Source organism: Thunnus thynnus, chromosome 16, assembly GCF_963924715.1.
Source record: "Thunnus thynnus chromosome 16, fThuThy2.1, whole genome shotgun sequence".
NCBI lineage: Eukaryota > Metazoa > Chordata > Actinopteri > Scombriformes > Scombridae > Thunnus > Thunnus thynnus.
In genome coordinates this window covers 14,389,190-14,404,626 of record NC_089532.1, presented here as the reverse complement: position 1 = coordinate 14,404,626, position 15,437 = coordinate 14,389,190, and the positions used below count along the sequence as shown (strand labels likewise).

The following is a 15,437-nucleotide window of genomic DNA, read 5'->3' as shown; positions in this document are numbered from 1 at the left end:
GTTTTTCGTGGGTGTTCAGGGAAAAGGGTCACATGCAAATGGTCACACAAACAAAAAGCAAATTATAATTATTGTTTTCTAGCAGCTCCATGTTCCCCAAAATAGGCATCACACACGAGCTGGAGTGTTGGCATATGCTTAAGAGCTCACCGCTTCTCCCTATTTGGTGACACCGACATGGAAAAGAAGGGAGGCACTCTGTCCTGGATATAACACAGACGTCCTTCAGCAAGTCAAAGACAGAGGGATTCACAAACACAGACACACAGAAAGTGAGGTGAGAGAGAAGCAGAGGAGCAGACGGAGGGAGAGGCAGCGAGGCAGGCAGGAAAACAAGGGGGCAGACACAAGGACGGAGACATGAAAACAGAGGCAGAGACAGGTGGGGAGACTGTTGAAGCGAGGATAGATGAGAAGGAACAGAGAGCAAGGATAATGAAGAGGTGGTTGCACCATCTGCTGCCAAAGAGAGAAACATGTTAGCAATTCAGACGAGAGCAGGGAGGCAGCCAGCGATCTGCAGTAAGATACCCACAACCCCTCCTGAATGGTAAGTGACAGTGACTTTCATAGACTGTGTCTCTGTGTGTGTTTACGTCCGCTCAAAATGCGCCTGTATGAGAGAAACTGTGTGTATGTGAGCTATTAATAACCTACTGTATGTTCATCATTTTGCATTCATGACGAGCCTCTTCAATGATCTCTGCATATAATTTCCTCTTGGTATTTCTGCATCGAAACAAATCCAGCATCTTGTGAAGTCACTGTGTTTAAATCATTGCACATATCACAGAGCACTTGTTTTGCTATCACTTCAATTCATTTTTTTGAGGAAGCACCAAAAAATTCTGATCTACCCTGTGCATCTCTAATTTTGGCTCCTAAAAATTACAAAAGGAAAATTTTAACAAGTGGTAACAAAAGTGATACCTGTTCACAAAAACACACAGGATATCTTAAACCTTGAGGTGGAGGCTGGAGGTGATACTTTTTATAATGAAGCTGATTGTCAGTCCCATTTAATTCACTCCTAATTCAGAGAAGTGAATGATGTCTTGACAGCAGAGTCTCAGATCAGTGCGTCTGTCATCTTCTTTCATCTTCTGTCATGTCAAAAAGGTCAAAACAAACTAATGGCTGAACAGGAAATACTGCCACATTTATAATCATACCCACAGTGTAAGCATAACATTTCTTCAGACATGATGACAGATGACAACACATGTGTTTATGGAAATATACTCCCATGCCAGTACTGTAGGCTGATACCGGCTCAGTCGTCTTTGATCCTTTGAAAAATTGAAATTTCCCATCACTGTCATTAAAGTGATTGGTCGGTCTTCTCGAGTTAAATGTCATCAAAGCTCCACTTACATTTTCAGGAGCGAAATCTTTCATCTTTCATTAATCAGGTCAAATTTACAGCTAACACAGGCTGAATATCCTCTGCAGTACTTCATACTGCACTGTGACTCTTATAGTGCAGCAATACTGCAGTAAAAGAAACACTAAACAAGATTTTCACAATCAACCACATACGCAACCACATGTTTACAAAAACATTCCTGCTAGGTTCTTTGTTACGCAGTATGTCCGGTCAGGGGTTACTCATATGTTTTCACAAATTTGTTACACCTCAAAGCTTCAAATATGTGAATTTTTTTTTGGAAAGCATGTTTAAACTTCTCCAGTCATTATATATCAGGTATTTGTCTTCAGTTGGTAGCAGGTAATGTGCATAAAACTGTTCATGGTAAGTAGAACTCCAGATATATATATATATTTTTTTTTACAATTTTAGTATTAAATCATAACCAAAAATTACAGAAACCTAAATAACATTCATCATTTGCTTCATATTTGCTCATCACATTGTTTTTATTTAGAAAGTAGGTTTGGGAGGAAAATAGTGTGAAAATGAAAATCTGTCATGGCTGTGTACCAAAAAAAAAAAAGAGCATGGGTGATTTTCCACATTAAAACAAGGAAGCCATATCATATTATCACCATTGTGAATGTTTTGTTTAGAAGAGATGTGTGCTGATTGTGACTACTTGTGTTTGTGCGCGTCTGCGTGACTCACAGTGACTCTTCCAGTTGTCTTGTCCCTCGTCCCTGAGGGCATTGTTTCCTCAGACTCAGACACTGTAGATGGACTCACTCTGCATTCAGACATTAGCCTGATATAATTACTAACTGAACTGAATTCTTCCAAGGTCATAGCTGACCATCTATCGTCAGGCTTTGAGAAAACAACACAACACACCCTCTTGCACACACACACACACACGCACACATTCACGGCTGAACTCAAGTGCGTCAACATTTGAGTACAGACAGCAATCAGGACTTGTATAGAGAGAAGTCTAACTAGGTTTTGTGATAAATAAAGCCACACACACACTGTCACGTTGAGACTGGCCAGGTTATCGTATCCTAGCAACAGAGACAGGCATCGACCGTTCAGTCTTTTCCTGTCCAGCACTGGAGCAGTGCAGTCAAACCTCCTTCTGCTTTCTCCGGCTGCTTGAGTGCTTCTATTTGCTCCACTTCACACTTTTGCCATTTCTCATATCTTTGTCTCTCTCTCTCCATCACTTCGATCTGACGTGTACTACCTCGCTCTCTCAATCTTCCTCTGTCACTCAGCCAGAATGAAGAGTCCTCAGCTGAAAGAGAGGAGAGTCACAATTAAGAGGTAATGGATGAACTTTTATTTGCTCTTGATTTTGCTATTAGTTGATTTATACCAATTTGTGAAGGAAAGATTTTAAGATTTAAGTTCTGTGTTTCTTTACAGGCACAGTTAGATCGTCGGTGTCTCGCCAGAGGAGACATTTGTGAGACATTTTCTTCAGTGTGAAGACTCAGAAACAACAGAAGAGATTTTTTAGACTAGATCCACACTATTCTGCAGAGTCCCACCAAGACTGTATACGATTATAAACAGTAGCAACCCTGTCTGGACGAGTAGCAGCCACTTTGCAGCTGGTGTGTTTTATATTTACAAGTAGTTACATGTTTTGAGAGTTTTAATCAGCACTACAAACATTTCCAGAAGAATCAGGGTTTACGATGCACACTCCAGCTTCCATGGTGATGGGGATTGTCTTTGCCCCTTTGGGATTAGTCCTTCTCTTTACTGCTGCCATCACCCCTCAGTGGAGAGAGGGACAGACACGTCTGGGGATGTCAGGGCCAGGGTCTCTTCTCCGTTCAGGAGTGAAAGGTCAAGGGATGGGCGTCAGGTCTGGGTCGGTGGAGACACTGCTATTAGTTCGCTCTGATGGATTGTGGGAGAGCTGCCTGCAGGTGGAGCACTCAGAGCTGAAGCAGTGCTGGCCTGTGGCAGGTCCATATCAGAGAGACAAAAGGGTTCGCCTGGCGCAGGGCTTGGTGTTGACTTCTTTGTTCCTATGTGGCACCGGCATTGTTCTTGCCTGTATCGGGGTCCGCTGTTGGACTGATCTACCTCTGAGAGGTGTTGCAGCTACAGGTGGACTCCTGGTGGTGATGGCTGGGCTGCTAAGTCTGACCGCATTAGGGGTGTACACCCACAACCTTGGAAGGCTGGGGATGGAGGATCCACGTCAAGAGATCAATAACTCCAGGTTCCCCCACCTCAGGCTGCGTCCAGCCGGATCGCTCTACTTTGGGTGGCTGGGTTCATGTTTACAGGTCCTTGGAGGCAGTGCTCTGCTCTTCAGTTTCAAACGACCAAAATGCCCAACCTGTCCATCCTGCCCAGAGCTCCCAGTCTGCCCTGCTTGTCGTTCATGTCCAGAGATTAACAAGCCAGGCACAGATGTTTATGAAGTCAGCTGTTAGAATGTGAACCTTAGATTTAGACAAGATGGGTAAATATGAGCAAATTTCAACTTTAGCATTCTTAAAGTCACTTATAACTCATCCGCTACAATATTAAATCTGCCAGATAAAAATTCAGTATAAATTCATAACTGATTGAACCACAGATCTTTGCTTCTACCTGATTAACAGACGTCTTACTCTAACAACAGGTATGAATATGACTGATGTAATTGCCTCAGAAATATTCTTTAAAATAGAAAGTGATGAATGATAAAGCAGACGATCGTTAGATCTACTGAGAGCATCGTGGTTGAAAAGAGCTCAAGTTCCTGCTGCCTTTAACTGCATAAATGTAGTAAAACATGACTGAAGTGTCTCTTTGTGCTGCCTTTTACATTGTAGCCATGCGTTCGTACTGTTAGCAAAAACATGACATTTTATGTGTCCGAACAAAACTGTGAAATGTAAAATACTTGTGATAAATTATAAGAGCAGTTGTTTAGATGATGTTAGGGCTTTAAATAAGATCAGTTGTAAAAGCTTGTTTTATATTCCGTTATAGATTGAATATAAAGTTGTACTTTTTTTGTTTTAAGTTAATTGTTAACAGAGAATAATGTTAGATTATTAAATATTTTAAAAAGGTGTAGTTCCTTGAAATGCAGACAACAATCTTTAAATCATTTGATGCAATCTGCTTGTAACGTTTTCTTGATTCAGTCATTGCAAGCAAAAAAAAAAAAAAAGACCAGTTTTAGTAGCCCTGTAAACATATTACAAAGAATTTGTCATTTTTGTAGCCTGTCTGTCAGGTAAACCTTTGTATGACACCTTCACTAAGGAGCCTTCATGTAATGAATGTTATATTACTGACTTGGTAACATGAACAGTGAGAGGAAAAAGGTGTTTGGGGAGGAGGATTTACACAGCGGATTGTTGTTTATTCTTTGTAAATTCTTTGCTGATATGAAGTTGTTATTGTGTGTTCATACCTGTGGTGCATTCTGCATTGAATAAAACAAGTTTCAACAATGTACCACTGTGTGCTGCATCCTACTCCTACTGTTTTAAATGAAAGCAGATCTAGGTAGTTTTTTATTAAAGACCCTAGCAAACAGAAACCAATGATAATGATTATTTATAATTCATCAAATGCAGAATGAGTGTACACAGACATTGCTCCTGCACTCAATGTCACTGAGACTTCACACATTACACTCTATGTGTACATCTTTGCTCTCCCTATTTATACTGAGGCTTTTTATAGATCCTCTTGCACAGTATTTCAAATTCATTGTCTCCACACAAAGCTGAGAGGCAGAGAGATCACTTCAGCCAACACACAGCAGACAAGGTCGCAGCGGTTAAATCACTGAATTAGCAGAACGAGTCCCGTTATGTGAACAGCTCACGACCTGACAAGAGAGCGAACAATTCACATTCTTCAGTCAGTAGAAAATATCATGCAGCACCTGACACACAGTATCTAGCAGAGTTCAGTACAGTGTACAAAGCATTTAGTGCAAATCTGAATCACTTTAGTTACATGTGACACAACAATTGTAGGCAGTAAGTGGAGTCTTGCATTGAAAGTGCAGTTAATGTAACTAGGAAAATGCATTTACGCATTAGTCACACATACTATAAGATGGAATTTGCTTTATTTTTCAGTATAAGAAGAATTTCTTTGAATTTGAATGTATTTCTGCATAATTTGTGTGCAAGAGTGTGTCAGCCTTTACACAAACCTGCACCAACTCAGTGATGTACAACTATATATTAAAACTTATAAGCCTTACACTATTTTTCAAATAATAGTTCAGACTTTGAACTCTTTATTGGAATAATTGAATCTGAAAATAAATTTGACCTTAAGTCCAAAGGCCACTGTTTAATGGCAGACAGACTCCAAAGTATATCTATTGAGTGGAGAGATATTCATTGGCTGGCTTTAAGAGCGCTCACATGAAGAGCAATTCATGCACATACACAAAAGACATACAGGGACATACACATGTACAGACACGTATTTTATAATCTGCTTACCCAGACATAATAGACAACCACACAGATAAAAAAAAATGAAACAAAAGCATAAAATCATTGATGAGAAAGAAATAAAAAAGCACAGTAACACATCAAGATTCATCAGTCATTCCCTTTCAGTCCACTTAATAAACTATTAACCACGACAGGAACATCACGACACGTTTCAGTGATCATCACGCTCCCTTTTTATTAAGCCAACGAGTGTTACAGTGAAAAGGAGCAGAGCCTTGAGGAGTCCTTGCTTGTTTTGCTGTATTCATGGCAGACTTGAGCAACAAGGAACACTGAACCATTATATACAAGAGTTCTGAAATGAGGCACTCAGCCATATGGTTCACAAACACACACAGTTTGTGGTAAAGTAAAGTGTTCTCCACATGGGTCAACAAGACTCAAAAAACTCACAAGTGTCTCTGAAGTACATTTTATGTGCAAAATATTCAACTGTATACCTTTATTAAGGTAATGTCAATAAACAAATACATACAGTATTTATAGTAAAACTGTATTTACATATCACATTACAAGAGGCATGATTTATATTACAAACTCTCATAGAATTCTAAGAAAAATCTCTTCTAAAAATGTTTATCATTAGAGGAACAAGACAGCCTTAGAATCCCATAAATATATACTGAACTCAGATTGAGACTTGGCAAATTGTTCTTTTCTCTGTTGTAAACTTGTCAAATGTGTTGTGGAGCAAGTCTAGGTCTAAATTTGCTTCCTTTAAAAAAAAGGCAAACAAATCTGCACTGATCCATTTCACTGACATACTTGATTAAAAGAGCTGATTTAATGTCAATTTGAACTAATCGTCTCTGGTGAATGTCAGCAAGTGAGGCCCAAGTGAAATACAACTCTCTCACACTTCTTCTGTTTGTCTAATTCTGGTAAACAGAGCAACTTTCCACGGGTGTGATCGTTCCAGCGTGGCCTTAAATGTAGAAGTAGTTCTCTGCAGCTTCTCCGCTCTCCACCATTTCACTTAGCTGTTTGTTTATTGATTCCTGCAGCGATCCCAGAGAGAGTTCTAACACTGGACTGGACTCTGTGGTCGGAGAACCCTGCGGGATCTCCAGGAGAACATCAGACAGCTCCGCGTCCACTAACTGCTCTCCGTCGCTAAGGCTCAGTCTGTATGCACCTTTTGTCTCTGCGGTGGCTGTTTCCTTAGCTACCGTTTCCAAGGCAACCTTCTCAGCAGGCGTGTCTTGTGCTGCCGCGTCGTCCCCTCCTTTGGAGGCCCTGAGTCTGGCCAGTCTTTCGATTTCTTGAACCAGTTCCTCGTTGTGGTCCTTCCACTGACGGTACTTAGAGGCTGTGAGATCAGATTCCTCCAGGATCTTGTTTATCTGCTGCAGTTCTGCTTCTTTGGCCTGCAGAGAGTGACCATGCAGATATACTCAAATATGAAACGGTCTCAATTCAACTGTCTGAGAACAATTTACTTGAACGAAATGAAAAAATGTGCTACAGGGGTGTCACTGTTTCGAAGGGTAAACTACTTCTAATACATCTACTTCTTTGTAGAATTGTCTTAAATCAAAAGACGCGCTTCGAGACAATTCTTGAAACTTGACTCAAGATTTAAATCATCAACAATCACCAATAAATCACCAATGCTACATTCACTTGATTTGTGTACTAATGACTGAATGTAGCAGAGTGAAGGTGAGCCAATATTTCAATATTTCATCACACGGCTTGTGTTTGGACATGAGACATGTGGGCATGTGTGTGTGTTAGATCAGTCCTGATGACCTGGACTCACCTTCAGAGTGCTCTGCAGGGCCCGGAGAGTGTGCGCCTTCTCGTTGATAACAGGGTTCTTGTTACGTCGAATGAACGATTTCCTGAAGTGGTCATGCGTAAATGGCTGTTCGTGGCCGATCAGAGAAACTCCTCCCTCCTTTATGTTGTTTAACATCATACCCATCTCATCTACTGCGCCACCTTGTCACAGAGATGGAGAACAAAGGAAAGTAGGAGCAAATTAATGATGGTGGGAAATAAGTGAAAGGGGGGGGGGGGCAAAAAAAGGGGCAGCAGGGTTTGGTTAACAACATCAAACACACAAAGCAGATATTGGGAAAAATGTCCACAGGGTAGAGTCAAGAAAACAACATGTTATGGGGAAGATGATCCTCCCAAACACCAATTATTAAAACATTTATCAGAGGGGCTCAGTCTTCACATAGGAAAGAAATTATTCATTGAGAAAGGAAAGCAAGAGAAGGAGTTGAGAGAGACAGAGTGTTGCATACCTGTACCTTTGCTGCCCCCTGTCGTAGGACTTGACAATAGCACCTTGTTTGTCTTCCCCTTGGGGCGAGGCAGAGTGTTGGACTGCACCTTCTGAAAAACATGATGATTTGAATGATACTCCCGATGATGTGTGTACATGTCATAAGTTTATTCATGTGTAACAACATGTCTGACTGTACTAACCTTGTTTTTCCTGCGGGGAGAGGGAGATGCCTCGCTCTCCGATTCAGTCTCACTGTAACATTCTATTCACAAATAAACACAGAAGTTTAAAATATTATTACCATTATTTGGGATACAGTACAACATGTGTAGTACATTCAACTTTTCTGATCATTTTTAATCAGATGTCAGGACTTGGTTAAATGAATATATTGTACTGCTTGTAACCATGGCAACAGTGTTTATGCTTCATCTTACAGTATGTTACCATTTAGTATGTTACCTCTGTCTAGTGAAACTATCATAACCAGAAACTAACAAGACTTTAATATTACATGTTGTTTTTTTTTACTTAATAAATGACCATGGTATACAAGCAGAGAGTACTACTGTGTAAAATAATGGACTGGGGAATGGGGAGGAAATGCTATGACCTTCATGATTATTTTGGGATAGTAGGACAACCCATCAAAGGGTCAAGCAGATAATACATACACCAGATGTATTTTGGATGGAATTGTCCAACAAATTGATATTAAAAAGAGAGGAGAATGTTTTCTCACCTTCTTCACTATCTGGGCCCGTATGGAACTTCTTGTGCTTCTGTATGGCTGTAATAAGACAGTTAATCCACCTGGAGAAAATAAAATGACAACAAATATCTCAAAACAACAACAAAATGACAAAATTAACACCATTTACTGTTTTAATAATGTTTAGGATTAGGCTTCCACATCTTTAGATTTCAACACAAGTGACATTGCTTCACACTGAAAGAAGTGTCCTGAAATCAAACTGCAGGGGGCAGTGCAGACTTGTTAAAGTATGACTTGACACTTCTAATGTTCTCACTGCAAAAAAATGAATGAAGACACTACATTCGAGCTGGAGCACCCAAACAACACCTTAAGAATGTGTCATTTATGTAAGAAATGTAGTCTTGGTGGCTAAAGTTGAACTATTAAAATGCCTTAGCTTATATATAATGATTCTTGAGAAAGACAGATATGCTGAATATGCTCTGTAATTCATCCAACTTACTTGCTCATGTCACTGACGTTGTCGGCAGCGAAGAAGAAATTCTGAAATCGCTGGTGGCACATTTTGAACACACTTGTGGAGAGAGAGAGAGAGAGAGAGAGAGAGAGAGAGAGAGGGAGGCACAGACATGGAGTGAATCTCAGGGCACAAGAAACTCATCACAGATCAATTAAAATCATGCAGATATACACACACACATTCACAAGTGCATGAAGTGTCACAATAATGTAACAATACTCCCATATTCCCCATCTCTTTATTCAGTATAATATGTATTTTTCAGTTTAACAGTTAATTTTGAAAATAAAAAAGAATGTATTGCACATTTTCCAGGATTATGTAACTTTGCTGAACAAAGCCGAGACAGATCTTCCACTGTGCACAGATACAATAAAGCTTCTGTTTCAAACTACTCAGTTATGAATAACATACTAAAACTGTTTTTCATTACAGCACTGTATCTTTCATAATACTTACAAAGCCTCACATACACCTAGTTAGATTACTAAAAAGCCTGTCAGTGCACTCCATCACGGAGTTCATCCTTACTATTTCCTTTTGTGTTCTCCGGCGCTCTCTATGTTGTAGCTTGCTATATTGACAAGACCCTCTGCCTTCTCATCCTGAAAAAAAAAGCAAACACACACACAATTCAAGAGTTAGAAAGCTAGAAAGTTAGAAAGTAAAGAGGCCCAACTCATACAAAATGAATATAAGCACAAAAAAGCTTCAATAAAATGCCCTCAGTATATACAGTATATATAGGGTCATATATAATTAAAGCATGTACTTCAATATATCACATATTAAAGCACATGCTAAACTAAAGTTATAAAACAGTAAAAAATACTAAAACAACAGTGCTGAATACTTTTTTTGAAGCTTGTTGTTTAAAGGGTACTTCTGAAGAGTTCAGTTTATTCCCGTATGCCCACCTGTTGGCTGGTATACCAGTAAAGAGAAGGCCCCTTGAGGACAAACCAGAAGCGTTGCCACTTCTGGGCGATGAAGACACTGCTATCCTTTCTCTTCTTCCACAGCCAGCCGTCGCAGTCGGGGCGACCGAGTTCACGGCAGGACACACGACGCCGACTCAGAGCTGTCGTCATTCCTGGGAGGACAAAAGGACGGCAAGAAGGAGGGTACACGAGAGGAAGAGCAATTGGTTTTTGAAAGAGATCATTAAACACTGGAACAGGACTGTAGTAGTTGCTTCTGGTGTCAGTCTTGTTAAACATGAAACTTTACCTTTTGTAGAACCTTTCTTTGAGTCCTTATTTCCCTGAAAAGAGAAGCAGGTAGAGTTTATTCTGTGTTTCAAATGTGGTTTGAAAAAACATCAACTAGCAGGGTTCAAACTTTCATGTCTTGGTGGTAAATGTCTGCATGTCTTTCTTGTTCTCTCTCACCGTGTGTCCCACCATTCCAGGGCAGGAGGTGATGCTTGCTGTTTCCTGGTTGACTCCCTGAGGTGAAGAGCTCCTGAGTGATCCCAGGGGCGAATGACTTCTGGGTGATAGCGAGCGGTCTCTTTGGATGCTTGGAGAAACCCTTGAACTTTCAAAACTCTCAAAGTCCCCTGGAAAAACACACATGTAGGTGATCATCCTGCATAAACCAGCAACTGTCAACAACAGTGAAGCAGTATATCTGAATGAAAATGCTAATGATTGTACAATTGGTGTTGTCAGTTATATGACAATAAAACTATTATAAGTTAGCAATATAATTCCCACAGAATTTGTGTCAGCAGCCAGTGATCTACATTTATTACTCTTTTATACAACCAACTCCATTATGTCTAGGTGACAAATTTCACATGCGTGCATGGTACAAGTGCTAATCCACTCATTGAGCTAACAATTACTCTGATTAGGCTTTCATTAAGAGAGAAAATTGCAATCTGTTGTCATCTCAACCACGTGTGCTCACAGTTTGAAAACCTTTTAATGTCACAGAAAAAAAAAAAAATTTTCCCCTGAACAATCTTCAAACATTCTGTTCTTTTAATAAAGAAAAAAGGTGAGAATCAGGCACGCAGTCTTAAAGTGAAAACTGAAAACCCCTTTACTACAAGATCTTAAGAAAGACAATTAAAATAGACCCACTTACATCAACCGAAGTCTACCCTGATTAAGATTTCAAGGCAATAAGTCTATTTCAGAGGCCCTTGTTGTAGCCAATGTTTATTTTTACCTGCACACAGTGTATCATGGATTTTCTTTCTACATCATTTAGCGGAACATCTTTTTCCACGAGAGATATTTGGAAGATATTTATTGGTATTTGTTGGCATTTTATCCACATGAGCTCACAGTCTGAATTCCTTCAAATGTCACACTACAATTAAAACTAAAATAAGAGACTACCTGTCCTGCCTGTTCTATGCTGAGATCCAAGCAGCACTTTTTATCTGATATACTGTTGCAGTATGCTTGTTTTTACACAAGCGACACAACTGAAACAAGAAAAAAACAAGCTAAGGACAACTCGAGGACTTCTGAGGAAAGGAGACATTTTGCAGATGTCTTGAATTCCCCTGTAGTTTCCTACCTGAAGCGGACAGTGGTGACAACCCCCCCTGTTGGTTTTGATATGAAGTGAGAGTCAGGCTCCCCTCTAGCTCTTTGTCAAAAGGCAACTCTGATTCCTCCTGTCCCATAGGCTGCTGATTTACCTCTGGCCCTTGAACTGCTCTCCTGCAACAAAGAAGATATAGAAACAATTGAAACAACTACTCGATGGTGCTTTCAGACTCCGGCATCTGAGATGTGAGAATCGGCTGCCAAAAGCATGCGATTCACAGGCAAACGTGCAAACACGGAAGTGAAATGAATGAAAAGTGTCACTGTTCACAACCACAAAACCATGTGATGATATCTGTGACGAAACAAAATAAAGGTGACAATGTTTGGTGATGGGTTTTTAACTCTTTCAAGTTGATTCTTATACAATACTGGTATGAAGTGAAACCAGTGATTAAAAGGTAAACAATACGATAAAGTATGAACGACTTGAGATTAAATATGACTCGATATGTCAGAAGTCTAAAGTTTCTACTTGTATTTTTCCTTTGCGTAGAGTTGTATTAGGATGTGACAGGATTATTTATAACCTTAATGCTTCATTCCCCGCCTATTGCTTCCATTTGTTTGAGTGTGTCTGTTCTCCATCAACTCTCACTTTCTGCCTCTCCATCGCTCTTTTCCCTCCCTTCTCCCCCCTTTTTTGTGTGTTTCTTCATCTATCCAAAACTCCCTCATTTATTCATCTTTTTCTTCATCTTTTTCCTTCTCTCTCATTTCCAGTCAGCCGTGGGTTGAGGATGTGAGTAGCAGAATTTCTGGCATTTGCAGTGTGACCTCATCGCAAACCAATCGGGTCATGGGAGATAAACAAGGTCAAAGAGGTTTGTGGGAGGTTTAGATTCAGATCTATTGAGTAAATTCTTGGTTCATGAACCAAACTTATGTCCAACCTGAGGCCTGTACTACGAAGCAAGATCAACATATCCAGGATATCTTTTTATCCGCTGGTTTCACTGAGCCTAACATTGGCCGTCCAGATATGAACTCAGTACTCATCATTAGGTATTTAGGATCTCTCCCGTTGTTAGAAATTCTGTTTTAAAACCAGAGTGGAAATAGAATGAAGTAAGAGGTGAACCTGAAGTTACCTCGCTTACCCAAAATCCTGCTTTGTAGAACAGGCTTCTGCTCTCTCTGCATGCTGACATGTATACAGACTTATTAACTTATCCATCTTCAAAGTCTATCTTTGTATTGGTTATACAGGAAATTAAAAGGCTTGATTTTCATAGTAAAGACAGTGAGTTCAGAGACCCAAGCACTAGATGCTAGATTGTCAAGATAATTTGCTTCTACAGAATTGTCTACAGCTTTTAATTTTGTATATTCCCTTCATGTCTTACAATTAAAGGTACCTTGTGGAGTTTTGTTTCTGTTCTGTCAGTTCTGTTCACATTCAGTGTTTCTCAATAAAAAAAGCTTTGTGCATACCCTTGAGGTTTAATGTATATGTTGAATGCATTTCCTTCCTTACCAAACATTTGAAATTTGAAACCTGTTTGCTACATGGATGTATTATAAGAGCTGGATGCTGGACCAAAAATGTTGCCCATTCAATCCAATGAGAACTGCTCGGCTGGCGCATACGCCAAAAAAAGTGTCTACCTTCTGGGTTTGCTTCGGCGTTGTGCAGCCCACTGAATATTCATAGTGGTGTTTCTCCCGTCGGCCGTGCCCGGGAGTTCCCGCTCAGTCCATAGACTTTACATTGTGATGACGTCACATATTTTTAAATCGCCTTTCTCAGATTGAGGAAAGTTTTACAAATATAAAACCTTCATGGATTGAAAATTCATAATAGTGAGAATCATAATTGACCTTATCTGCAGTTTGAGTCCTGTCAAAAGTTTTACAGACGTCTCTTTTACAATAGTGGTCTATGGGGAAAATGCTTTTTAGGCCCTGGAGGGATTTTGCGCTGCAAGTGACCGCTGGGAAAAATTGGCTGCAAGGCTGAGTGGCGGAGCCCTATCCAGCTCTTATAATACAGTGGTTTGCTAGCTTGTAGTCTTTTTCTTCCTTGCATTTTGCTTTTTCTTTGCTGCACATTTCTACTTCTTAATGCATCATCGCCACCTGTTGATCAGTGGAACTGAGTGAAACCACTGGTCCTCATGCACATGCACAATTTACAAACAAAACAGGGTCCCACTCATCAAGGTACCTTTAATTTACACACATTTCATATTTTGAAGTATAACATATTTTGGTCAAGTGACTCATTCAGCTCTATGTTATAACTTTCTTGTACAAGCAAGAATTATTTATGTTCTCACCTAAAAGATAAGGACCTGACAGAAGCTGCGACCCTCTCAAATATGGAGTTCCTTGGATTCTCCTCTTCGTCCTTTTCCTCTCCTCCTCCTCTCTTCCTCCTCCTCCGACCTCTCTTCTTTCTCCTCGTCCCCCTTTTGAAAAGAAATGAGCAGATATGTAAGCATGTGAGTGCGCACACAACAGTGTATGTATGTGTATTTAGGGGTTAGCAATGGGGTAAGGAAGCAGATGTCATGCGCATTGTGATAGCGGCCCTCTATCCGCGGTCTCTATCCGCACACTGTGTGGCTTAGGAGATGAGACAGCAACACAGACAATCACACATACAGTCTTTGAAACCCTTGCTAAAAGCATGGCAACTTGTGAGAGCAACGAGGAGTTGTTACATGCAGCTGATTCACATCTCCTTATGTGTGCTCTCTCACCCTACGGCACCAACTAGATTTGAGATTAACATGGTAATGGTCACAAGGGGGTGTGAAATGCAAAGTGTGTGTGTGTGTGTGTCTGTGTGCTTGTCTTGGATGCAGTGTGTCATTGGGTGTGTAGTCCAAAGTCGAACAACAGTAGGCATAGTGACTGCTGAGAGCGTGTAAGTGTTTATGGATACAGATCCCAAGTGATGTTAAACGGAAATCAAATTGTGGATTCTCATGAAGAGAGGGCACATGTTGCCTTCACTTTCACCACGTAAACACTCCAGTTTCTGCAGGATGATTTAATAGTTTCTTTCACCCGTGGATCTAATTATCATAAACTAAAATTAAATAATAGGTGATTAAAATTGTATGTGTGCAATAATTGCACTGTTGGCTTGAAGCTTCCTCTAATAGCTTTACATACTATCAGAAAATGTTCAAGTGAGGTTTTCAAGCCCACAGGATTATGTGGCACGGATGAGTAAAAAGGCAACCGAAAAAAAAGTAATCGCTGAAAAATGTCACTGTGTGGGCCCAACAGACAAATTCTGATTAATAATGACTTACACTGGCATACAGTGATGATATGCAGTTTTTCTTAATGTTCTTTCCAAATTGTGGTTGGTGGTGTTTGAGATACTGTGTGTGACACATGGATGAGAAAGGAAATGAATCATAGAGTAAAGAAAATTTATATTCTAAAGCTCTAAAGGATTTGAATGGAACTAGTATCTAGTCTTCCATGCAGTGGAGCTGTAGTTAAGTTTGAGGTTGGCACCTTAGCAAAGGCCGATTGTCATTAAAATGTACATGGCTTATCTGA

At 40.0% G+C, this 15,437-nt stretch overlaps 2 protein-coding genes across 3 annotated transcripts in view; one reads left to right on the top strand and one right to left on the bottom strand.

The window, feature by feature from the left end:
* Nucleotides 1-217: 217 nt before the first annotated feature.
* cldn23l (claudin 23-like) lies at nucleotides 218-4,846 on the top strand. 2 transcript variants are annotated; one of them, XM_067614791.1, is made up of 3 exons: nucleotides 218-550; nucleotides 2,654-2,698; nucleotides 2,801-4,846. In XM_067614791.1, the coding sequence occupies exon 3, from the start codon at nucleotides 3,076-3,078 to the stop codon at nucleotides 3,826-3,828; it is 753 nt and encodes a 250-aa protein (XP_067470892.1). In that variant the 5' UTR covers nucleotides 218-550; nucleotides 2,654-2,698; nucleotides 2,801-3,075; the 3' UTR covers nucleotides 3,829-4,846. The 2 variants fall into 2 exon arrangements, with proteins under 2 accessions (XP_067470892.1, XP_067470891.1); XM_067614790.1 differs by having other exon boundaries at nucleotides 2,650-2,698.
* A 1,180-nt stretch (nucleotides 4,847-6,026) lies between these two features.
* Nucleotides 6,027-15,437, bottom strand: part of cnksr1 (connector enhancer of kinase suppressor of Ras 1) — a 32,210-nt gene continuing 22,799 nt past the window's right edge. The window contains 11 exon segments of the mRNA XM_067614792.1: nucleotides 6,027-7,238; nucleotides 7,634-7,815; nucleotides 8,127-8,217; nucleotides 8,311-8,372; nucleotides 8,853-8,923; nucleotides 9,331-9,402; nucleotides 9,880-9,953; nucleotides 10,266-10,441; nucleotides 10,579-10,612; nucleotides 10,740-10,909; nucleotides 11,884-12,029. Of these exon segments, the coding sequence (XP_067470893.1) occupies nucleotides 6,798-7,238; nucleotides 7,634-7,815; nucleotides 8,127-8,217; nucleotides 8,311-8,372; nucleotides 8,853-8,923; nucleotides 9,331-9,402; nucleotides 9,880-9,953; nucleotides 10,266-10,441; nucleotides 10,579-10,612; nucleotides 10,740-10,909; nucleotides 11,884-12,029 (1,519 nt within the window). The 3' untranslated portion in view covers nucleotides 6,027-6,797.